The sequence below is a fragment of the Berghia stephanieae genome, chromosome 4, assembly GCF_034508935.2.
Source record: "Berghia stephanieae isolate SIO BIC M18660-M18661 chromosome 4, UCSD_Bste_1.3, whole genome shotgun sequence".
Lineage (NCBI taxonomy): Eukaryota > Metazoa > Mollusca > Gastropoda > Nudibranchia > Aeolidiidae > Berghia > Berghia stephanieae.
In genome coordinates this window covers 56,135,260-56,160,259 of record NC_088363.1, presented here as the reverse complement: position 1 = coordinate 56,160,259, position 25,000 = coordinate 56,135,260, and the positions used below count along the sequence as shown (strand labels likewise).

The 25,000-nt window shown below is 35.4% G+C and overlaps 1 protein-coding gene across 10 annotated transcripts in view; it reads right to left on the bottom strand.

Annotated features, from left to right (window-relative positions):
* Positions 1–25,000, bottom strand: part of LOC144970869 (polyamine-transporting ATPase 13A3-like) — an 80,608-nt gene that overhangs the window by 41,697 nt on the left and 13,911 nt on the right. For 2 of the 10 annotated variants that reach the window (XM_078910986.1, XM_078910976.1), the window contains exons 1-2: positions 23,131–23,358; positions 4,470–4,568 (exon numbers count right to left, since the gene is read on the bottom strand). In XM_078910986.1, coding sequence (XP_078767112.1) covers positions 4,470–4,514 — 45 coding nt within the window. In that variant the 5' untranslated portion in view covers positions 4,515–4,568; positions 23,131–23,358. Of the gene's footprint in view, positions 1–4,469; positions 4,569–5,605; positions 5,681–5,819; positions 5,936–5,956; positions 5,976–6,000; positions 6,096–6,149; positions 6,191–20,869; positions 21,056–23,130; positions 23,359–25,000 lie in introns of those variants that run through there. The other 8 variants (XM_078910979.1, XM_078910984.1, XM_078910977.1 and 5 more) reach the window with 8 other exon arrangements.

The window sequence follows — 25,000 nt, the reverse complement described above, 5'->3', positions numbered from 1 at the left end:
CAACTTTTCAAGCTTTCCAGGCCTGCCCCCCCCCCCCTCTCTCTCTCTCTCTCTCTCTCTCTCTCTCTCTCTCTCTCTCTCTCTCTCTCTCTCTCTCTCTCTCTGTGCGTGTGTGTGTGTGTGTGTGTGTTCGTGTGTGTAGGGGTGTGTGGAGGTGTTCGTGTTAGTAAGAGAGAGTATGTTTTGAGTTTTCGAAACTGTTATGATATCATTTATCATTTTGATGTTTATATAGGTAGAATGCGCTTGGCCAAGGAGTTCACAACATTGCCATCCGGAAGTATAACGGACCAACACACAAACGCTGTGTAACCATGAACTTTTATAGTCTGGTTAATACAGTTTAGTGAGAACAACTCACAAACGCGGATGGCAAAAACAATAACAAAGGCCTGAGTGACGTCATCTGCATACTATCTATACTATGTTATTAATGTAATTTTATCTATCTATCTATGTATTGTATTTGAACTTTCAAACATTTTAAACCAAATGACAAATTGCCATTAGTTGGGTAATATATTTTATATTATTATTATTATTATTATTATTATTATTATTATATTATGATGATGTTTGTCCATAATAAGCAAACGAGCACTTATTACTCGTAATATTCTCAATGGAAAGCAATGTTGAAAAGACAATTTATCAGCCTTGCATCATATCCAAAGTATACAGTGGATCAAAAATAGATTTATTTAAAAGATCATAAACAAAAATTATTTATTGGAACTACTACTGTAACAGTATAAAATCGAGGTAGATCATAATAATACATAATCCAGTCAGGCATCAATATCCTGATATTATACACCATTGCATAGATTTATAAATAGTAACATATTGGCTGAGCAGCGGGGCGATAATATAGATAGTTCGAAGATGACGTCACTCAGGCCTTTGTTATTGTTTTTGCCATCCGCGTTTGTGAGTTGTTCTCACTAAACTGTATTAACCTGACTATAAAAGTTCATGGTTACACAGAGTTTGTGTGTTGGTCCGTTATACTTCCGGATGGCAATGTTGTGAACTCCTTGGCCAAGCGCATTCTATCTATAACGCACTCTCTCTCTCTCTCTCTCTCTCTCTCTCTCTCTCTCTCTCTCTCTCTCTCTCTCTTATTCCTTTCTTTCTCCCCCTCTCTCTCCTCCTCTCCCCTTCTATCTCTCCCTCCCTCCAGTTTATTTTTTTCAAATCTTAAAATTAATTATATTAAATGAAGGATTGCACGAATGAGATAAATAAACCATGGGATAAACCATCGCAAAAACTAAAGAAATACGGTAAGCGGCAATGATGAACAAGGGAAATTCCCGAAAGTGAGGGTCTTATCGTCGATGGCGGACACGCGCAGTGAAGTTACGGGATTTGGTAAGCGGAAGAATGGGATGGGACCATCTTTCTATTTATACACATATGCACCATTGTGAACAACACAGAACTATTAGCCTAATGAGCCACCTCACAAAAATTCTTTTGAAGATAATTTTACTAAGAATAAGAAATAAACTACGACCTGAAATTGGGGAGATGCAATTTGGTTTTGTTGAGGACAAGGGTACCAGAAATGGAATATTCACATTATCAATGCTGATGGAAAGATGTATTGAAGTAAATAAAGATCTGTATATGTGTTTCATCGACTATTCAAAAGCCTTTGATAAAGTACAACACGAAAAACTATTCAAAATTCTATCATCCTTGGACATTGATGGTAAAGATTTAAGAATATTACGGAATTTGTACTGGGAACAAGAAGCAGCAATGCGTGTTGACAACGAGCTAAGCAGTTTTACACCTATTAGAAGAGGAGTTAGGCAGGGGTGTGTTTTGTCTCCAGATTTATTCAACCTCTATAGTGAAATGATATTAAGAGATATCGAACATAAGAAGGGGGTGTGTATTGGAGGAAAGAATGTAACAAATCTGAGGTATGCAGATGATACGGTTCTACTGGCAGAATCTGAACATGAACTACAAGAATTACTGGATGTTGTAGTCAGGAGTAGTGAAAATATGGGACTGGAACTGAATATATCTAAAACAGAATGTATGACGGTATCTAAAAATAATAACCCACCAGCCTGTGTAATAACAAGCAGAGGACACACAATACAACAAGTTGAATGTTTCAAATATTTAGCCTTCAATGTAACATCCCATGGAAAATCAGATTGTGAAATAAAGAAAAGAATAGGCATGGCGAAGAATGCATTCAACCAGCTGCATACAATTATGAAAAACAGGTATATTAGCATGAAAACAAAAATCAAAGTCCTGGATTGCTATGTACTGTCTGTGCTGCTATATGGTTGTGAGAGCTGGACCATAAACAAGACCATGGTTAAAAGACTGGAGGCAGCGGAAATGTGGTTTTACAGAAGAATGATGAGGGTGTCATGGGTGGAAAGGAAAAGAAATGAAGAAATTTTAGAAATGGCAAACAGAAAAAGATCACTGATAACAAAAATCATCAAACGCCAAATGGAATTTTTAGGACACGTTATCCGCCACCCTGGTTTGGAAGTACTCGCCTTGACTGGAAAGATGAATGGAAAAAGAATAAGAGGAAGACAAAGAATAACTTATTTGAAAGGGATAAGACCCTGGACAGATGAAGCTGAGAAAGGTGGCGCTGCTTTAATAGAATTGGCAAGAGATAGATCAACGGCGGAAGATGACCTCCGACGTCTGCTTCAGATATGGAACTACATGATGATGATGATGCACCATTGTTAATGGGGATGATCTATATTACTTTTTCATGTGCTTGGGGTCATTGGCCACATTGGAATATGTCCTCAAAGTGACCGAAATAGCGAAAAGAGTTCACATCTTTTGAAATCTCTTACAACACGATTGGTCATTTTGTTCAGCTTAACACATTGGTATGTTTACAACTTTCATAAACAAAGCAGCGTGTTTACATTTGTTCACAAATATCCAATAGTTAGAGAGCAACAAATCATGTGATTGATGACTTGGTTGGACGAAAACCTGAATACAGATCGCGCCCATTGACTGCACAACACTGCCTTGAAATTTAACTATACAAGAATATATGTGAAATTAAGAGCAGCATGATTAAAAATGGCATTAGCCAAGAAGTGACGTGATGTAGTGGTCAAGCTGTTAGCTTTGTAACTTAGATGATCCGGTTCGAACCAACAGGAGGTCATTTTATTTTCTAGTAATACATCGTACCTATCATTATTATTAGTATTCGTATACCATTTGTTTTTCTGGAGTTTTTAAAATTGTAAAAAATTTTTGGTGTTTGCTTTTGTTTTGTTTACTGTTTTATCATGTTTTTTAAAGACTTTATTATTTCCCGATAAACCCTGTCCCTATGATTTAGACACATTGGTCAAATAAATAATTCTTACCTGTGGCTATGAGGGCAATATTGCCCATATAATCACTCTCTAATAATAATTGTTTTTATCATCATCAACATCATCGTCATTACAACAAAAAAAACAACAAAAACCAAAACAACAACGATAAAATAATATGCAGTTCAGAGAGCTTAAATAGATGCAAAAAGTTTGTTCTAACTGAAAATGGCATGGAAAATAATTCGGTCAGATCATTTTTATAGGAGGATAGTAATAATATGTTGAATTGCAGAGCATGACGAATTATCTAACTGACAAGTGAAGCAATATATTAAATATCAAGGTTATACGAATATAGTGTAATCAGTCAGATGTGAACATATAAGTTGAAAGTATGATCGTACTAACTTGCTTATTCATTAGATATCAGTTATGCTAGAAAGAATGAACCCAAAGTTTGATATCCCCCCCCCCCCCCCCCCACAGCGCTTTTTTTTAAAATGGCAATAAATTTGTCCAAAAAGCCAAAAGCTAAACTAATATATAAACGAGAATTAAAAAACTTCCCTATGCAAGATCTGCCTCTTTAAATTCCAAACCTTTATGAACCTCATAAAATAAGAACAACTTTCACCTTGCGAATTTTATAAATTAAGCTGTTTTGACATGAAAAAAATTAAAATTTCTTTTAAAGAACATTAATATCACATTTTCTTTTTTGTTATTTTTATCTTTTCTTAATAATAATAATAATAATAATAATAATAATAATAATAATAATAATAATAAAATAATAATAATAATAATAATAATAATAATAATAATAATAATAATAATAATAATAATAATAATAATAATAATAATAATAACCCTATCATCATGACTTCACGTGAAAAAAATCCTTTTCATCTCCAACTTCACATACAAAAATTACCTTATCATCATCACTTCATATATACAGTTAAAATGCCATCATTACCCTATCATCATAACAACATACAAAGAATTACCCTAACATCATCATTTTCACAGACAAATACCCATCATCACCAATCCAGATAAACAATTACCCTATCACAATCAATTTACAAATGCATGTCAAAGAAATTAAAACAAAAGAAGACATACCATCTCGTCATCTTTGCCCTCGTTGACGTAAGCTTTGTTGTCCATTATTAATTATTGTCACCAAGGATCCGGTCTTGACATTGGAAATGTATTTTGGCTCTGTAAAAGCACAAAAGCACATGCATGTAAATCTTGGGGGAAACATGAACAACTAAATAGGAATAGCTTATGGTGAATTCCCACAAATCTCTCCTTTATTATTATTATTATTATCATTATTATTATTATTATTATTATTATCATTATCATTATCATTTTTATTATTATTATTATTATTATTATTATTATTATTTATCATATTATTATTATTATTATTATTATTATTATTATTATTATTATTATTATTATTATTATTTATTATTATTATTATTATTATTATTATTACTATTATTATTACCTACCATTATCATTATTATTATTATTATTATTATTATTATTATTATTATTATTATTATTATTATTATTATTATTATCATTATTATTATTATTGTTGCTGTTGTTGTTGTTGTTGCTGTTGTTGATATTATTATTATTATCAGTATTACTGTTATCATTAATTAATTTCCTTTACTACGACGACAGATTCCCAAATTTAGCTAAAATGAATGTGAAATCGCTCCCCCCCCCCCCCTTCTCACCCTTTAAAAATAAATAAACAAAATAAAATAAAATAAAACAACTACACACACAAATTAGCCCATCACTCTAGCCATTTTGTTTACTGATTTTAGCAAAGTACAAATTTACAACAAAGTCGAGAGGGATAATTCAGACTCCTACACACTCAGCGAAGCTTAACTTTTACAAACAGAGGATGCACGGTTTCTTAAAAAAAGATGTTGAAAATGGAAATAAGTGATATCTCGAACATAGGAATCTGCGGTTTATCTACCTTTTGTATTTTAAGGGTTTGTTTTGTTTGTTTGTTTTTGGGAGGAGGTGAGAGTTAGTTTTGTTTATTTTGTATTTGTTGTGTGTTTAAATTTTTTACTTTCCCCTTAAATCTCAATTGATATGGCTGTGAGGTTTCGTCTTGGATAGTTTCCAATCCTATAACTATAAATGAAAAGTATACATAGCATTAAATAGTTGTGATCACAGACAACAAGCCAGTCTCGAACAATATTGATCGATACCAAATTCACAGGCATGAAAAACCGGTCACTTAAAACATTTTTGTGCTCAGTTCTGTGTCATGTCTCAAAACCGGGTGTAGGGCTTATACTTGACTATCGGTTCTGTTTTGAAAAAAAAATGCTAAATTAAAACATATCAATCCCCGTTTTAATTTATTTTTTAAAGCAACGAAAGAACACGTTATGTGTAAGATTATCATTATCATTATCATACAGTGACACATTCCTAATATCACGATGAATTATGAAAACACGAATCAATGATAAAAGTTATGATTAACAGTTAACACTAGATGATGTTATGAACACACTATGCACATGGATATTTCCTCTAAATACGTATCAACTGACACTAAGCCTTGTATCAGCCCAGTTTAAAATCTTATCGGACGAACCTGGTGCTCTTTACAAATAATTTAATAAGCGGTCGGTTAACTGCTCTACACAGCGAGTATGTGTTGGGCGAGGTATGAATATTGGAGCCAATCACACATTTCCAGAAGAGATGGTGGTAGTAAAAGAGACAAGTCATGCGTGAACTAACCCGACGGGTTTGATTCTAATCACAATAATGAATATTGAGCACTCATTGTGGTGGAGTCATTCCAGGCAGAGAGTCAAATTGTGATAGAAATTAATGTTAAGAATGATATGTAGTCTTTAAACCTTAAAAAAATAAAGAAGGACGCTCAAACTTCTTAAATCAGGCAGAGCCAACAATCAGTTTCTACTTTTTTAAAAAATATTCACAGGTCTCTAAAACGGCCAAATATAATATTTGATATAATTTAAAACAAAACAAACCATAAATCGTGTGTTACAATTAATGTGATTTACGCGACACGGCATAACAAGCTTTGGGAAGGAAACATATAGATAGTTCGAAGATGACGACACTCAGGTCTTTGTTATTGTTTTATATTTTTTTTTTTTTTTTTTTTTTTGCCATCCGCGTTTATGAGTAATGCTCACTGAACTGTATTAACCTGACTATAAACGTTCATGGATACACACAGTTTTGTGTGTTGGTCCGTTATACTTCCGGATGGCAATGTTATGAGCTTCTTAGCCAAGCGCATACTATCTATACACAGGAAAGCGAATATTTATATCAAGGATTTGAAAAGAAGCTAAAAGCCTCTATGCACAAAGTTAAACCCATAGCTTACACTGTGACAAATAACTAATCATAGAAAATACAAGATTTGTGATACGTAATAGTGTGTGTGTGTATATATATATATATATATATATATATATATATATATATATATATATATATATATATATATATATATATATATATTTATTTATTTATTTTTTTTAAGTACTTTTATATAGCGCAATATCCACTATACCTACTCAAAGCACTTTAAAAGGAGTCTCTGGCCAACAGCAACACTTAACATGTAGGACGTGACATGAGGCCGTTAGGCGATATTACATTTTTATTCAGACAGAGATAACGCTGAAATGTTAACGGTCAGCTACTCATTTTACACCTAAGTACGGTGAGAGAATGTGAAAAGAGCCTTTTCCAAGGGCTCAACTGTGCGCTGAGCGAGGCTCAAATCCAGGACCTTCCGATTCACAAGGCCACATAGCCGCATATTTAGGACGTAAGACTTTAAGTTTCAGTTTCAAGTTTATATAGGCTTTCGTCAATAATTTACATAATTTGAAGGCAAAATGCATGAAAGAGAGAAAAATGTTAAATAAAACCAACAAATCAAGAAAAAAAATCTTCTAACAATATACCTATTCATAAAAATGGCTGTTTAAAAGCAATAAAGAGCTGAGTGACGTCAATTTCGTTTCTTCTTTATTACTGATGTTTCTATTTCGGAAAAATATAATTATTATTGAAAATCTATTATCGCTTAATGTAACAAAACTCATTGGTCATGGTGATCTTCATCCTCGTTTTCTCAGCGAGATTTCAACACAAATAACCCGTCCCCTTTTCATATCGTTTACAGATCTCTATAAGCAGGTAAAACTCCAGAGGACTGGAAATTGTCAAATGTATGTCATTTATAAAAAGATAATAAAAACGAACGTGGAACTTACATACCTATTAGTTTAACGTGCATTTCATGTAGACTTATGGAACCCTTCTCAACAATAAAATCATTAATTTTATTAATTTTGAAAGAAAATTAACAAAATGTATAGATAGAATGAAGTTGACGTCGCTCAGATCTTTATATTGTTTTTTTTTTGCCCCCCACCCCCCCCCCCCCACGTTTATGAGTAATTCTCACAAACTGTATTAACCAAACTATAAACCTTCAGGTAACACAGAGTTTTGTGTGTTGGTTCGTTATACTTCCGATGGTTATTAACTCATTCAATCCTAGAGATTTTTGCTACTTTTCAAAACTGGAAAAAAAATGTATTAAAAATGAGCGTGTGCCTAGATATTTTTATTCAACTATCATTAACATGTAAAAACTAAAAACATTAGCTTTGATACTAGATACGCCTATAATTTGTCTCAGAAAAATGTAATAAATAGGCATGGGGTAAAAGGAACCCCGGGTAAATTACGGATATAGTCGGTGTTACGGTTGAGTGAGTTAAGACAACGTTTTAGTTTCGTTAATGTATTCCGTTTATCAATGGTATGTCGTATTGTATTTTATGACATGCTTCGTGTACGTTGAATGGTAGTTAAACTGTTATGGACCAAGAAAGATAATTAAAATATTATCTCCTACTCCGACGTGGAGAATGTAGTTTCATATTAATCGTCACTAAATCACCAATTAAACATACTTTATAAACTCCTGCCAGGATGCTTCAGGACTTTTTTTAAGCGGAAAAACTCCATGAAAATCCAGGAGTTGGCAGTTCTGTCGTATAGCCGTACATGTCTAAAGATGGTAATTTCATCTTCCTGTCTCCTAAAGAAAAGTTTACCATGCCAGATTATCTTTAAATAGTTCTTTCCCAACAATACTAGAAACTAGAAACATGAAAGTTATTCCCGTTTCTGGTAGTATAAAACAGATCACATAATAATATGTAATAATTGCTAGCTACTCTCTGATGCACTAATCTGCCGCATTGTATATTTCGCCTGAAATAATTTCAGACAGCCAACCAATCAAACCAGAGTGGACATGACGGATAAATAAATAAATCAATTACTTAAATAAATAAATACATAAATAAAACTGACGAGAAGCAAGCCCGTTAACGTGAGATTCCGATTTTCTTTCAATTCAGTTCGGTATAAGCAACACCCCCCCCCCCCCCCCCCCCCTGTCAAATGAAGGCTTACATTCACGTAACGGGAGTATCTAATTCATTACACTGCCAACTTCGATGAAGTCCCAGACGCGGCGGTATAACGAGTTCCTACAGTATTACTCCTACTCTTCGCCGTTCAATCACCTACCCTGACATATGATTATTGCATCATTATCGTAATATATCTATGTCAATACAGCATAATAGAATCTACAGATATTAATAAAGTTTATTTGTATATATTTGTATTTGTATAGCGCCCAATCCCGTTGACAAAACAGCTCTAGACTAGGCGCACAAAATTGTAAAACATCATTAAAACATTTTTGTACACACACCCATTTATACAAGTGCGCGCGCGCACACACACACACACCCTCACAAAGACACGCACATTCACCAAAACGTGCATATGCATACAGAGGCGAAAAATATATGTTTACATGAATTATTGAATAAAATCATATCACGACATTTTTAATCACGAGATTATAATATTATGTCATGTGAATTTTGATGTAACAAATGTATATCTTATTAAAATGATGTTTTATTTAATCTAGTGAGCTTCTCACAAGATGCGATTTTAATTTATTTTTAAAAGATGACTGGGAATCCACAACCCCGCTCCTAACACTGAATGGTAAAGAATTCTAGACAGCGGGAGCAGCATGAATAAATGCACGATCAGCATAGGTCTTAGATCCTTTTTTAGGAACGCATAATCGTGATTGAGAGTTGGATCTTAAAGAGCGTGAGGGAGTGTAAACATTAATCAGACCTGATATATAGGCAGGGGAAGTTTCATTAATATGATTATAGCACATTACAGCAATTTTATATGTAATCCTAAATCTAACAGGGAGCCAATGTAAAGTCCAAAACAAAGGTGTGACATGATCACTTTTTTCCTTTTCAAAACTAATTTTGCCGCTTGATTTTGAATGCCCTGCAGTTTGCCTAGGACAATATTTGGAATAGAATACATGAGCATATTACAGTAATCAAGTCTAGAAAACATCAAGGAAGAAATGAGGGTTTGAATAGATTTTTGATCTAAAAAATTAGCCAATTGTGAAATTCTTCTGAGTTCGACATATAAAGTCTTGCATACATTATCGATATGGCAATGCATGGAAAGGGTCGAGTCAAAGTAAATACCCAGATTTCTAGCTCTGTCAGTAAAATGGACTTGATAACGACTTGATAATCTTTTACTGATACGCCAAGTTCAATCCTCTCTAGGTTGCTATGGCCAAGTTCAAAATATAGAAGACCCGAGAGCTTCTTATTCAACATTGTTAATATGATTCGTTCCCATTCTAACCATCTGAAGATCAGTCTAAGAATTTTTTGTTTCTTCGACTCCCTCAATCTTGAACAATGGCGTCCGACAAACCAAGTTTCCTGGCTCAAGTCCACCACTGAATATGACTATCAGTAATAAGAGAAAATGTATATATTTCTTTATCATTTCATGAATGATGCCGATATTGCTATAATAAATAAATAAATAAAAAGCTTTCCCCGTCATCTGAGAAAATGTGTCTCAAAGAGAGAGAGAGAGAGAGAGAGAGAGAGAGAGAGAGAGAGAGAGAGAGAGAGAGAGAGAGAGAGAGAGCGGAGAGGGGGTGGGGGGGGGGGCAGGAGCCAGGATTAAAAGATAATAATGAGGAAAATCTTGATCTCGTAGACATTCCACCAGACCGGTTTAGCGTTAGGTAAGTCGTAAGTAGAGTGAGAATCAATCATAATAATTATCATCATCATCATCACAGACATGCCAAATCCTTCACATTCCGAAAGCGGAATCAGAATGTCAGAAAATAGGAATTTAAGACAAAAAATATAAGTTTTTGACCGTTATTGGATTTTCGGACCGAGGGATGAGCCCGACCTTCGGAACGCTGTCTCCGAAGTTACGAAATATTCAATTTTGGTCCAAAAAAAAATGTATTACAACAATCCATATGTACAATTTCCTATTTAAAAAAGCAATGGTGGTCGAATTCTATATTATAACACTCTAGATGTACAATTTTCTATAAATTCATTGTTTAAGTCAGTAAATATGAAAATATGAGAAAAGATAATATAACTTTCATGTAAGTCGAGATTAGATTCTAGACGATCTCGATCAAGTTTAAAGTGTCAACAAAACAAAACAAAAATTACATTGTTACGTATTATTCCCCTTCGTTGTTTTTATTATTTAGGTGGCGTAAAAAGTTATTGTGACCCAACTCAATGAGAGTTCAGTTCTGTACGGAGCGTGGAAAATTATTTTAAAAGGCGAAGGTCAAAAGTCATTAATTCAATACAACTTCCGATCGGCGCAGTGAACGGAAAATCATTTTAAAAGGTGAAGATCATCAGTCATTAATTTTCGATAAATGACTGTTTACATTGGCCTTCGATTTAAATTGTTTAAGCCTATAACACGATTACGCCATAAGCGGCCTTTAATGCATTTTAGCTTGACCCATTTATTCCTATTAGAGACTATAAAAGGGGTGTTATAATATCATATTATTATTTAGTATGATTGCTTTTGTTCTTTAAATTCGGTCTAGTTTAATATTTTGAAATAAGACAGAGAAAAGAGCAGTGGACCCTTTACCCAAGTTACGATACGCCACTGCGTGTGTAGAACTCGTGACGTAGGTATCAAAATTAGTTAAATTAATTTTATATTTGCATTACAAGCTACAAGATAAGAACTTCTTGGTAGCCTTTTTAGCAATTAAAACTGTAGTCTTCTTGAATGCCCTCATCAGGGACCAAATTTATGTAAGCGGACTAGATTTAGTCCTTTACTTGTCTGATAAATGACTTGCTAGTCTTAAGCCTAAGCGGAGCAAGTGACTTAAAAAACGGATTTTAGGAATGTTTTCTAGTCCGACTAGCTTGGCATTTGCCTAGAAGTGGACGTTGTAAAGACGGCGATTAATTCGGCTATTAAGAGCTGGGAGCATCAAGCTCTCTAGTACAAGATGGTAGGTAAGATAAAAGCCTTCATACTTTCAACCCAAAAGATTTCCAAAGAAGAACTTAGCAACACATCAGGTAGAGCTAAGATTTCGTTCTGTTTCATGTTTGAACTTACTTTTGCCATGATGAATCAAATCACGTGATGTTGAATGTCGACTGACCAGACTACAATGATGTCCATGGTCGACTGTCAATTATATATTTAGGCCAATGAAAGGCCAATTCTGAGGAATCACATTATTTCATTTAGTTACAATCTGCCCCGCGGTTTTTTTGCACATCTTGCGGCTGCAATAATTGGGACAATTATCTGATTTGCATTGCAACCGCAAAATCTGCACATTTCGCAAATGTTTGACAAGAAATTATTTTTTTTATTTTTGCAAAATTTGCGTCCCCGCGGTGATGAAGATTTTTATTGTAATTTTATTTTCCCAACTTTGAGCCTATTTCCAAATCAGCATAATTTCTGGCAAAATTTGCCATTTTTGTCTCATAATTTTGCGCAATTTTGAGTTTGAAATTGCGTAATTCCGCGGGGATATTATAATACATGGGTTGCATTGTAGGTCTAGTTAGTTGTTAGGTGTGATACAACATATTTAGAAACCTGCAAAATTTTAACAAAATTTACTTAATTTTCTTGTGCGAAATTCATCATTTTCTTTGCAAAATTTTGAAATACTTTTTTGCAAAAAACCGCGGGCTCAGTACAATGCCAGCAGAATAACCTTTATCTCCACAAGACTTTCTCATAATTTTTTTTTTTTTTTTTTGGTTGTTCTCTGAAGCGAACACTTTGATTTTGAGACTCCGTTCACTCGCAACTCGCGAGCCGATTAGATCATGTTTTTTAAAGGTTTTTACTCACAAAATGTGTACTTTTGACGACCTGCACTTATCTTACAGTTTTTAAACCCAGTCTCAATAGCAACAGGACAATTTTTGCCCCTGTCATCGTAATCGACGTATTTTCCTTCCGAATCGAAGCTCTTTCAATCTAAAAATAGCAGCTATCTTGTCGACGCTGTGCTGTATCCTAAGTCTCAGACTCCGCTTGAAGTCCGGTCTCACCAAATGACTAAAAATTGGCCAAACTTAGTCCGAAGGTGCCGGGATTTTAGTCTGGGACTTGCTTGGTCAGCTCATATAAAACCCGACTGTTCAAGTCCTTGACTAAAGTCAGAGACTAAACGCTGGTCCGCGTTCATAAAAACGGGTCCTTGACAGCTTTTATCTTTCCTTTATTACAAGCAAAATACCCGTGTTTCGCTAAGTTTCACTTTAAGGCATTGGAATAAATATTGTTGAAAGAAATATATGTACAATATATGGAGACTTGCTACCAACATTAACAAACGTTCCGATCATATCGTGATGAATAATTTATTGAAGCTTCATTTTCTACTTTCCATCAATGAGCACCACAGGGTGGACAAACGATGTTCATTGGTCTCAGCTCATGTAATGTGGTTATAGTCACAGTAGTCCTATTTTTATTTTCGTATCATGAATCTTATATATTTGGAAAATATAATATTTTGTAACACTAGTCACCAAATTTTGCATTGTGGTCACGATGCCATGAAGATGGTTTGCGTGCATTATGAGATTCGAGATTGATTAGCCGTGATGATATCGAAAATTCAAATTTATTCGTCAAATCCCATCAATCAAAAACAGACGCCATCATTTATAACACGTGGGCTGTATGTCAACCTTCCGTTTAGCAAGTATGACAATGAGATGGAAGTAGGCGTATTTGCATTGAATCGATCCAGTTAGTGGTTATAATCCTTATTTTGAATACAACCAATTTTTTAAATACATATAAATCATTTATCCAAGTAAACACTGTATATATTCACGCCCACTTAAAATAAACATGTAATAAATAATAAACATTGTGGGCAGTGTATTCCTATTAAACACGTTTATAATTAACAAGAAAGAGCAAACTTTTGTAATTTTTTTTCTTTCTTTGTCGCTTTGAACCAAACAATGATAACTTCCGACAGCAGTATATGTAAACAGACTACTTTATGTGCACTAAAAACATCAAATAAGGTAGGGGGCTCGAATTTCGACAGTCTGTGACCATGTTTTTGGTGTGCTTTGTTTAAAACCTTGCCGCTCTTTTGTTTTGAAGCTCTCGACACGCGGTTTATACCATCAAACAGATAAATGATTTCTAATGTGTTCTACCTTTTCATTTACGCTCGCAATTTGCATTTTTTGAGGATGTAATTTTTCTCTGATGGTAGCCCTAATTTTGACACCTACGTCACGAGTTCTACACACGCAGTGGCGTATCCTAACTTGGGTAAACGGTCCGCTGCTCTTTTCTCTTTCTTATTTCAATATATTAAATTATTACCTCATGATAATGATAAATCATGAAATCAAATGAGATAGTTTGTCCTTAAGTATGTATTATTACTTCTTCTTCTTCTTTTTGTTCTCTCTCTCTCTCTCTCTCTCACACACACACACACGCACACACACGTCTGAATGGCCACAATATTCAATCATTTGACACAGGATTCTTTGTAATTTAACTGTGAACAGAGACATTAAGGACTCTCTGTCTCAATGCGGTGTTATGTCAGCGTGAAACATTGATTTTGAAGTTGAAATCACAAAAGTTGATTTGATTGATTTGGCCCAATGGAGAGAATGGATGTAGTTTATTATTATTATTATTATTATTATTATTATTATTATTATTATTATTATTATTATTATTATTATTATTATTATTATTATTATTATTATTATTATTATTGTGTATAACCTACTTTAGCTCGGGGGTCCCGATAGCTCATTTGGTAGAACACGCGCTTCGCTCGCAAAGAGACCGTGATCGAGTATAGATTTTGTCTGATCCCCCTGTCCACACAGCAGTGATTGGGTAAATGGTCAGTTAGATCTGACGGAAAGTACTTTGTTATAGACTAGTGTCCTATCCAAAGGATAACAAGTCATTGCTATTGTCCGTTTCACATTATAGAAACCGAGATAAACTCCGGCTCCATGAGCTGATTGGCTCTAAAGGATTACTTTAGGCTCAGCTTTTGTTTTTTCTGTCGTCGGGTTTTCCTATAATTCCGATACAACACCGAATAGACGCGGTGGTTCAAATTTAGATATATGCATCGATAAATAGAAATTCTAATAGCTTTGAACACCCCATTCATCTGCAGACGGTGCCGCCTCTGCATATGTTGCTAAATTTAACCTGAAAATGTGTGTTGAAATGACGCCATCCCCTTCATGAGGTTTGCACTTATGTTAAACAGTGTGTAGAATGTGTGTTTTAGTCAGTATTTGATTAGATTCGGGACTCAAATGCAAGACATATGACATAGGTCGAACAGAAAAGGTATCTGGAATAAAAGGATACTTATTTTTTTAACAAATCAGAAGTTTCTAAATCTCAAAAACACCGACTTTTCCTGAAGGGTGTCGAAATTAGGGCCAGCCCTTAACATTTTACAAAATGGAGGGTGTTGAAGCGGATATCCTGAACCGTAAGTTTACGCATGAAAAAAAATGTTCAATCCGTTTTTTAAAAAAGGTTTTTGTGTCGGAAAACAAATTTAGTTAAAAAACAGGTTTGAAAGCAGGTTCTCTGAGAGTGTCGACTTTAGGGCCGCCAGTGTCGTAATTCGGGCCCCCTACCTTAACACATTCCCAGTAAAACCTATTCTCCTTAGATGTGGTAGGAGCAACACCGAATTGGAAGGGAGGGTGTAAAACCTTGCAATAGACATTTAATACACAAAGAAACCTAGTACTAAAATATGGTCGAATCAATACGAGTCAAGCAAAATATTGCGTTAAGCCTTGAGAAACGAAATGTAATACATAGTTTCCACACAAGAGCAGAGCAATGTCTCTTCCCGTTTTCTGAAATAATTCTAAGAATCAACCTGTTTTCATTTCGTTTCATTTTTCGTGTTACCATAGTTGAAGCTAAGCCACATAACCCCCAACCAGATTTCACTTTCCCTACACCTGACCATTATAAAGACACATAATATTATATATGTCTAATATCTTGTTATAAAATTATTGACAGTCTGGGATATCAAATATGTATCTTGTGTAATACACTGGAAGTCAGAGCTATAATGCGAACAACTTAAGATGCTCAATAACAATTCACCTGACGATGAAGATACTCTGTCATGGTGGGAAACGTTGAAAAGGACCTATCGTTATAACATTCTATGTCAATAAACAGCCGATCACTATACGAACACTTTAAGCGCACCTATACACATACGCACGCGCGAGCACACACCCAAACATACTAAGTGATTTACTTTCTGACATCAACCAAGTGCACATTATCAATTAAGTGGTTAGTACATATTATTAGTTTGTCTAATCTGTTTTGGTAGTAGCAGTTTCCTGTAATGCAGAGAATAAAAATGTGTCACTGGTATTATGTCTGAATGAATTCTAAAAATAGAAAACTGAGTTTATTTACGGCCTGAATTGATGGTTTCTCTGTGACTTCCTGTTGCTATACATGTCAAGCTATTGACATGGATGCCTTCTCAACCATTATCGTATAGAATGAGCCTTCATTTCTTCAATCACCATACAGTGCATACACTTTTGAAAATTACGTCAGTTATTGCATATTTTATTAAAACCAGTCGAATAAACCTTTAAGTTGTTTTAGTTTTGACTCGAAATTTAAAATAAAGTATATTTTGGTCCTCCCTCCCGACGGATTATCACCTTTTTAGACCTCCAATAAGAGAGAAAAGGGGAGAGATCAGACGAAGTGTAATCCACCGGCCCTCGAGGAATAGGGGTTGAGCGTGGGGTTAACAACCCACCTCATGAAAAGCAAACTGTTACAGAAATAGAAACCAGACATAAATCCACTACCGGCGAGGACGCCCCCGACCAGATTGCGGATCTGTTGTCACCTATACGCAATCTCAATGTTTCTTGTTGGAATGTTAGGACCCTTTATCAACAGGAAAACTGGCACAAGTCCCGCGCGAGATGTCGAACTACAAGACTGATTTGCTGGGCACAACAGAGGAAATATGGACAGGAGCTGGGAAGCCCTAACTCTCCAATGGTGACCTGATCGTTTGGTCAACATGAAAGGATGACCAACACAGAGGTGTTACCCTTTTGATAGCCATGCAAAACAACAAATCATTGTTAAAATGGAAACCTATAAATGAAAGAATTGTATACACTATACACAGCTCACAATACACCAAACTCTCAATCCTTACATGTTATGCACCCACAGAGGATGCAGATGAAGAAAACAAGGAAGAATTATTTGATATTTTAAGAATGGCTGTTGAAAACAAAAAACAAGACACGATATTATGCTCATGATCATCGGAGACCTAAACGGGAGATTCGACAATACAGTTGAAGAAGAAATCAAATCTGTTGGAAAGGAAGGCATAGGGGTAATGAACGACAATGAATATAGACTAACAGAATTTTGTGAAGAACACAACCTCATTATTGGTGGAACTTTCTTCCCACATAAAAACATTCATAAATTGACCAAGAAATCACCAGATGGAAAAACAGAAAGTCAAATAGGCCATATAATGATCAACAGAAAGTGGAAGAGCAGCTTAAACGATGTCAGGGTGAGGCGATTGTCACTGATTTTATGACATTAAAATTATATAAGATATTTTCAACTACAATCGGACTAATGAATTTACAAAAGGTCCCCACAAAAGCTTTAAATTATTAAACAAGTCTGCTGGTTAAATTAAATTATAATTTTATTTTAATAGATAAATAAAATGTAAAATAATAAAAATGAAAGTTTTGACAAATAAAACGTAGGTATCTATTCAGTAACATATAAAGACAATACAATACACACAAACAAATCTTGTCTTGTTGTCATCTCGGGTTTGTTCCCCTGTAATATTGACTCTGATTTTTCATGAAGATGTGTAGAACTTCACTTGATACCGATCACGACCCAACAAATATTGACAACAACCGTGCTTCCCAAATGTGTTTTACGTACAGGACTTTGCACTATCCTTTTGGATCTGGATAAAGACTTGACCGACTCAATTTTTAACTGGCACCTTTTTATTATCACACTCTTTTACTGAGATATGATATTACGACATAATATTATGTCGCTTTTGAATTCGTCATCGACCGACCAGCTTTTGATATTTTACAACACAGTGTTTGGTCTCCTGTGTTATATTTGTTTTATTCTGTACCGACCTGTATAACACAGTTCCGGCCTTCTCTGTGTTATACATTTATTGGGACATAAATTATAGTAACAGTTTTGCCTTCTCCGTACTATGATTCATGATTTGGTCACCCGTTCACGGACTTACACAGTACAATAGCCTGCACTATTCCTCGCTATCTTCCGGCCCCGAACGTACTTCACACAATCAACCCTGTAAGTGACGTTTGGCGGCCTGCCATGGGTTTATATAACCATGGTGAGTAGTATTCATATGACGACTCAGAGGTGTTGTCATCACAAGATAGCATAGCAACAGGTTTGAAAAATAACAACTCATGGTTGCCTAAAGCTAATTAACCATTGAGAATAAACTCGATCTACAGTAACGTGATACCCCCCACCCACTTTTTTAAAATGGTATATTACATGAAAATAAATTTTACAAACGGATAATGAGTAAGGGTAGTAAGGGAATTTTTTTTAGGAAATTACCATATGAAATGAATAAGAGAGACGGGATACTTATCTCTTAATGTAAACGGGTCATTTTACCCTTATTAATGAAGTTATTTTTCACTTAAATATTTAATAATACTCCAATGAAAAAAAATTGGAACAGCTTTAAATATAATGCAATCATTATGCAATTATTGGAACATTTTTAAAAATTAAATCAAATCCTTAAGTCTGAAGGATATATGCTTAATGTATTTCATATGATAATAAGTATGTAACAATGAGGATAATGATATTATTGATTGAAATACATGAAATATTAAAATATGGACGCAAATCGCTCGATCATACAATCAATGAAGGTAGGAAACAGCAGGACTAAAGTTTGAAATGGTCAATATCACCATGACTGATGCAAATCTACATCCACGCAACTGCAACACATATCAATCTGGCGAACGCAAAAGTGAGCTTTATTAAAGGGTTAATATTAATAGGGAGGGGGAAAAAAGATAAAATCAGCCACAGTTGTTTGACTGGATGACCTTTATCTACACACTACAAAATTACGCATTACACCAATCGCGACAGTAAATCTGCATGGATGTTTTCGCAACCGGGAATATGAGATATTGAAAATGAGGAATTTTGCAGAAATAAACTCCACTTTAAAACTCTACTGTTGTTCATTTTGTTGTATTTAATGAACGTGAGTGGTTTGTGGTCCGATTCAAGAACAAATGTTTTCAGTAAGAGATATCTGCTGAATGATTTCAGACTGAAAATAATTCCCAAGCATTCGCGTTCTATCACTGATTATCGTGTTTCACTATCTATGAGCTTTCTGCTTGTATACTGGCATGGCATTAGTGTACTGTTACTGTTATGTTCTTGTAATAAAATGCAGGTGTTTTAAGTTTGTTGAAGCTTTCTTCACATTCATTTGTCCAGTTTATTTTGTTTGGCATTGAAGTCTTTGTGAGGTTTGTTAAAGGCGTTGCAATATCAGAAAAGTTTGGCACATATTTCCTATAAAAGCTTAGGAAACCTAACACTTTTCTAACGTCCTTTTTAGTTTTGGGGGTTTGCAACTGTTTTTGATTTTTGATTGTTTTCACAAACGGACTTTTGTGCTAGTTTGCATTCATGTGGACTCAATCCTATCCTTTAGGTTGTTTACGTAGCCGTATGCGAACTTCATTTCATTTCCTTCACGCGTTTCTCCTTTGCAAAGATCTTACATCGGTTGGGCTTCTCGGTGCACGACCGTACATGAGTTCGTAAGGTGAGAATCCGGTTGATTCTTGTGGCAGCTCTCTGTACCCAAATAATATCGCTGGTAAATATCTATCCCAATCGATGGGTTTCTCTCAGCAAACTTTACGAAGCATTGTTTTTATGGTGCCGTTCACTCTGTCACAGAGACCATTGGTCTCTGGGTGCCATGGTGTTGAGAATATTTGTTTGATTCCCATTAGTTTCATGGTCTCGGCCATTATGGGCGAGGTTAACTGGGGTCTGTTGTCTGATAATATCCGATGCCGTCTTCCGGATAAAGTTGTCGGCATGGACAAAATACTAAGAATTAAAAAAAAAAAAAACGACAGAGGACGTTGGGTGCTTGGTATTGGTAGGTCTAGCGGCTCTTCTCTTTATTCTTATTCTTAGTATTTTGTCCGTGCCCGACGTCTTTATCCGGAAGACGGCAGAGGGCGACAGTGCCGGGTCGTAGTCTCCGGTGTGGGTTAGCCCTAACAGGAAATACATAGTAAATAGTCAAGCGGACGGAATGGGGTAGCCTAAATGGTAGGAAATATTCTGATTGATTAATGCCTAGTTACGGGTGAACCATCAATTGCGGGGATGAATGAAACAAGTATTATAAAAATTAACATCAAACCAAAATAAATTCTCATCATTTTAATACTCATTCGGAGCATTCTCTGGTTAATGGAGATACCAACCCAAGTGAGCATTTTAAAGTAGTTTAAGGCTCAAAAATTCCAATATCTAGGGCTATTTAGTTTCGAAACACCCAAAAGAATTCCGAATCTGAACGTAGCCATCGTTATGTTATAGCCGATACTGAAATCCAAAAGGACTGGCAGTTTGACGTCATTATTTGGTTTTTGCACCGCTTAGTGAGTTGTCGTTAGTAGAGCTCAAGGAAACAAGTTATTTCATTGGTTGAGCTATTGAATACAACTCACTATTTGTTTTCTTTTGTGGCAAAAGACTGGCATTTTGACGTAATTTTTTTGTTCAGTATCAGGCCATAACTTTACGAAGGCCACGATCCGAAGCACTGATCCGACTCCCTTTCACTGAGTTGGACTTACGATAAGGTTGGACACTTCCAGGGGTGGTGAGAATATCCAGCACAGCCTTCAGACGATTTATTTTGCTTCTTTTTGAATCTGTTAAAATGGCAAGCTCACCACTTGTTTACAAAAGGCACATTCTTTTCTTATCAAAACAACTCACACGACGACACACAAATAACCACTGATAAAGAGGTCAAGATTCTGAAAATTAGGTCAGACTTTTGTTTACAACTACAATGGAACGCTCAATATTACGAATGATCAATATTCCCGCTGAATGAAATGAAGTGGATCTAGTCTAAATGAATGTGGTTAAAAGCTTACTTGAGGTTATGAGTAAAAAAAAGCTTGGTAAATCTGAATGAATATGCTAGGGGAAAACGGACACAATACAGACACACCACGTGAATCCAAAAACACACTCTTTTTAGACATATGGCACAATCCCAAATCCCGTTTTAAATCAAGTAAAGCTCCTAAACCAATTTAATAGTGACGTATAAAATATAAGAAATGAATGGTAGCGTTGATGCATGATAATAATATACTGGTGGCTGTTGTAGTGATAGTAGTGATAACAATAATGATGTATGTGGTGGTGGTGATGGTTACAGAAGTTGTGGTAGTGATGATGATGGTGATGGTTGTAGTAATGGTAGTAGTGATGATGATGACGAGGTGGTGGTGGTAGTAGTCATTGTGGCAGTGGTGGAAGGATCACGTATTAACGGTGATAATGGCGATGATGATGTTGTATGTTGTAGTAAGTACTACTAGTAGTGATATGACGGTGATATTGTGTGGTGTATGTCGTGAAGTTGGTGGATGATGAGTAGTGGTTGTTGTAGTAGTGTAGGTAGGCCAATTGATGAGTAGGTTGTGGTAACGTGTGTTGTGATAGTGGTGATAATGATGATGTGGTAGTGGTTGTTGTACTGCGTGCGAATGACGTGTTGCCTCGTGTAGCAGTTGTGACAGTAAATAACGCTTATGTGGAGGCGGTGCTGGTTATGATGATGACGATGATGCTTGGTGGTGGTTGCTGTAATGGTGGTAGTGATGTATGAGATGTTGGTAGGTATGTCGCGCATGTGCTTGTTGTAGCAGTGTAATAGTAATAAGAAGATGGCGATGATAGTGTGGTGGAGGAATTGTAGAAGTTTGGTAATGGATGATGATGTTGTGGTGAGTGCTGTAGTAGTGATGGTTATGTGATGACGTAATGTGTGGAGGAGATTGCAAAATTATGACAGTGATTGATGATGGGTGTCCGTTTGAAATATGTTGGTGTAGTGCCTGTAGCTACTTCGTGACTTATAGTTGTTGGCAGTGGTTGTAGTGGTGTGTGATGATTGATTTGGTGGTGTGTAGTGAAAGTGATTTGTACAGTTTGTTTGTTGGCAATGGTTTGTATAGAGAGAGAGTGTATTGATGCGAGAGAGTAAGATATTGAAGAGAGAGAGAGTTAGAGATGAGAGAGAAAGAGAAAAATTTGAGTCGACGGCGACTGTAGTGACAAGAGCCTTTTGAAAGAGTAGAGAGGTCCATGTTTTTTGCCTTCAATCAACTGTTGGTTCCGATTCCAATCATTTGGGAAAGGGATATTTTCTTATAGAAAACGAAGTCGACCCGACAACCTCCCCCCCCCCCTAAGTAAGTACCGAACTTCGTGAGATTGTAAACGAGGGATTTTCAACGAAGGGTGTTTGACTTACTAATTGTTTGGGAAAGTAATGCTTGGCTTGAATTGATTTGCAAAGGAGTGTAAATATTATTTGCGTAATTTTAACCTTACAAGGAATCTAAATTGTTATGTCATACTGGTAGTTGGATACGTTATAAATAAAATTTAAGTAGGTATTTAACAATATAAAAAAACCGCAGTCTTAATCAACTTATCTTGCTGTATAATAAGCACCTAGTCCGAGTCTGGACAATGACCCTAATGTCTTTTGTTATCGTTGAGTTGGGTTGGACCAGCGGTAGGGGTTGAACGCTTCCTGGGGTCTAATGACAATAAGGAGATTATCCCAAAGCACTCTTTAGGTTTTTTTTATTTCGCTTTATTTAGTTTTCTTTGAATCGGTTAAAATGCCAATGTTTCTCCTTGTGTACATGAATACGGATCGTTAAAAGAAAACACACACACACACACACACACACACACACACACACAAAAACAACAACAAAGCAATCACTCGGCATTCTTATCAAAACAACTCACACGACGGCACACTGAAAAAGAGGTCGAGATTCTGAAATTTAGGTCAACTCACTTTGTTTACAATAATTGCAATGGAACGACCAATAATCCCGCTGAATAAAGTGAAATGTACCCAGTCGAAATGAAAGTTGTTTTTTTTTAATAGGTTATTTAAAGTTGTGAGTAAAAACACATTGGTACATCTGAATGAATAGCTGGCGAGGCTAACAGTCTAATGAACGCAATACAGCCACACATCACACAACGTGAATCAACACACTTCTTTTGACACTCGACACACAAATGGCCAAATTATTTTTCACAGTCAAGATAAGATTGCCAGATCCTATTTTTTTAAAGTGCCAAAATAGCAACCGAAAAGTTGCAAAATGATGTATTTTAAAAATACAAAAGTTGTTTGATCCTTCGCATAAAAATCATATTTAAGTGAAAGTTAATCTTCATAATTTATTCCGGTCATCGAGTTACTGTAATTTCAACATGTGTTGCTAGTTTTTGTGGAAAGTCTATTGATATGAACCAAGTAGGTGTGAACTTGTAAATTATTATAAGTGCTGATTTGTGAAAAATACCAGCAAATGTCAAATACAAAATAAATTTTATGTTCATGTAAAATGGGTTTTCAGTAGACTGGGTTATCTTCAAAGACCAGAGAACAATATCCCTAGATAATGGCACGGACAATAATCACTCTCATAATGAAAAGGAATGCTTTGAATTGGTAAAGGCCGACCTGCCCTTTTGTTTCAGAGCAGACAACTCAAATTGTTATGGTCTCATTGTTGTAATGGAAATAGGCTTAGCTACTCTCGAGCAACGCAATATATTGTGAATTACCTACAAAAATGATTAATCAAGATCATGTTTGTGTTCGATAATCAGACCTGCAAATGTGTGCATGTATGTCAAAACAGTTATCTTTACTTTTTGAAATACATTCACAATTTGAATTTTAGCAAGCTTTTGTAGAAAGTAAATTTGAGATAGATAGAGTAAAAAGAAGATTCAAAGATCACAACATTTGGTCTCTTACTAACATTTTGTAATCAAGAAACGGATTAATTTACCCTCACGTTGAACAAACAACTGTGTAAGAAGAGTTTTTATAATCCCAGAATGTCAAATAGAAAGATTGGTAAATGTTGGAACATCGCAATATCAATTAATAAATTAGTAATATACCTATATTTTTTTTTTTAAAAAAACTTATTCCTAACCAGTAAAATAGATTAAATATACTTATTTGTGTTTTTTTTTTTTTTAATCCCCTGGGTATCATAGCTGGCGAAGGTGAATAGATTAAATTAATGTTATAAACACAGAACAGGCCTTCTGTCACAGACCGGGGGGGGGGGGGGGGGGGGGGTATTAAAAAAAAAAAAAGAAACAAAGATTTATTATTCCTAATGCCAAACTGGCAAACCTACCACGAACACGGCGACACCTGGAGAAGAACATGGAAGCTACCCCCAACTACACACTACACTACACACAACAATCGAATTTTTATCTAGAATCTAAGGTGTGCATCGTCCTGAAATTGAAGTCATCATTCACTTACACGGTGCTCGCCATAATGCGTTACTTGTGCTGAGTGCTTACCCATATTTAAAAAAAAAAGAAGAGAGAAGTTAAAAATGGTAGTTAAAAGAACAGATGAAAAGAAATCCAATAAGAGATTGCGTTTTTTGTTTGTTTGTTTTTTATCCTGTGGTTATGAACACAGTGTGCTTTATTTCCTGGTTGTTTCATTTATGCTTTGTCTATGTTGTTTGTGCGTGTGTGTGTGTGTGTGTGTGTGTTTGTGCGCGCGCGCATATTGGGCCGGCGTGGCAGAGCGGTGCTTCGGGTCCGTAAGGTAGAGTATAATAAGGATAATCACAGCCACTACGCGTTTTGACCTTGAGCAAGTCACCTCGCTC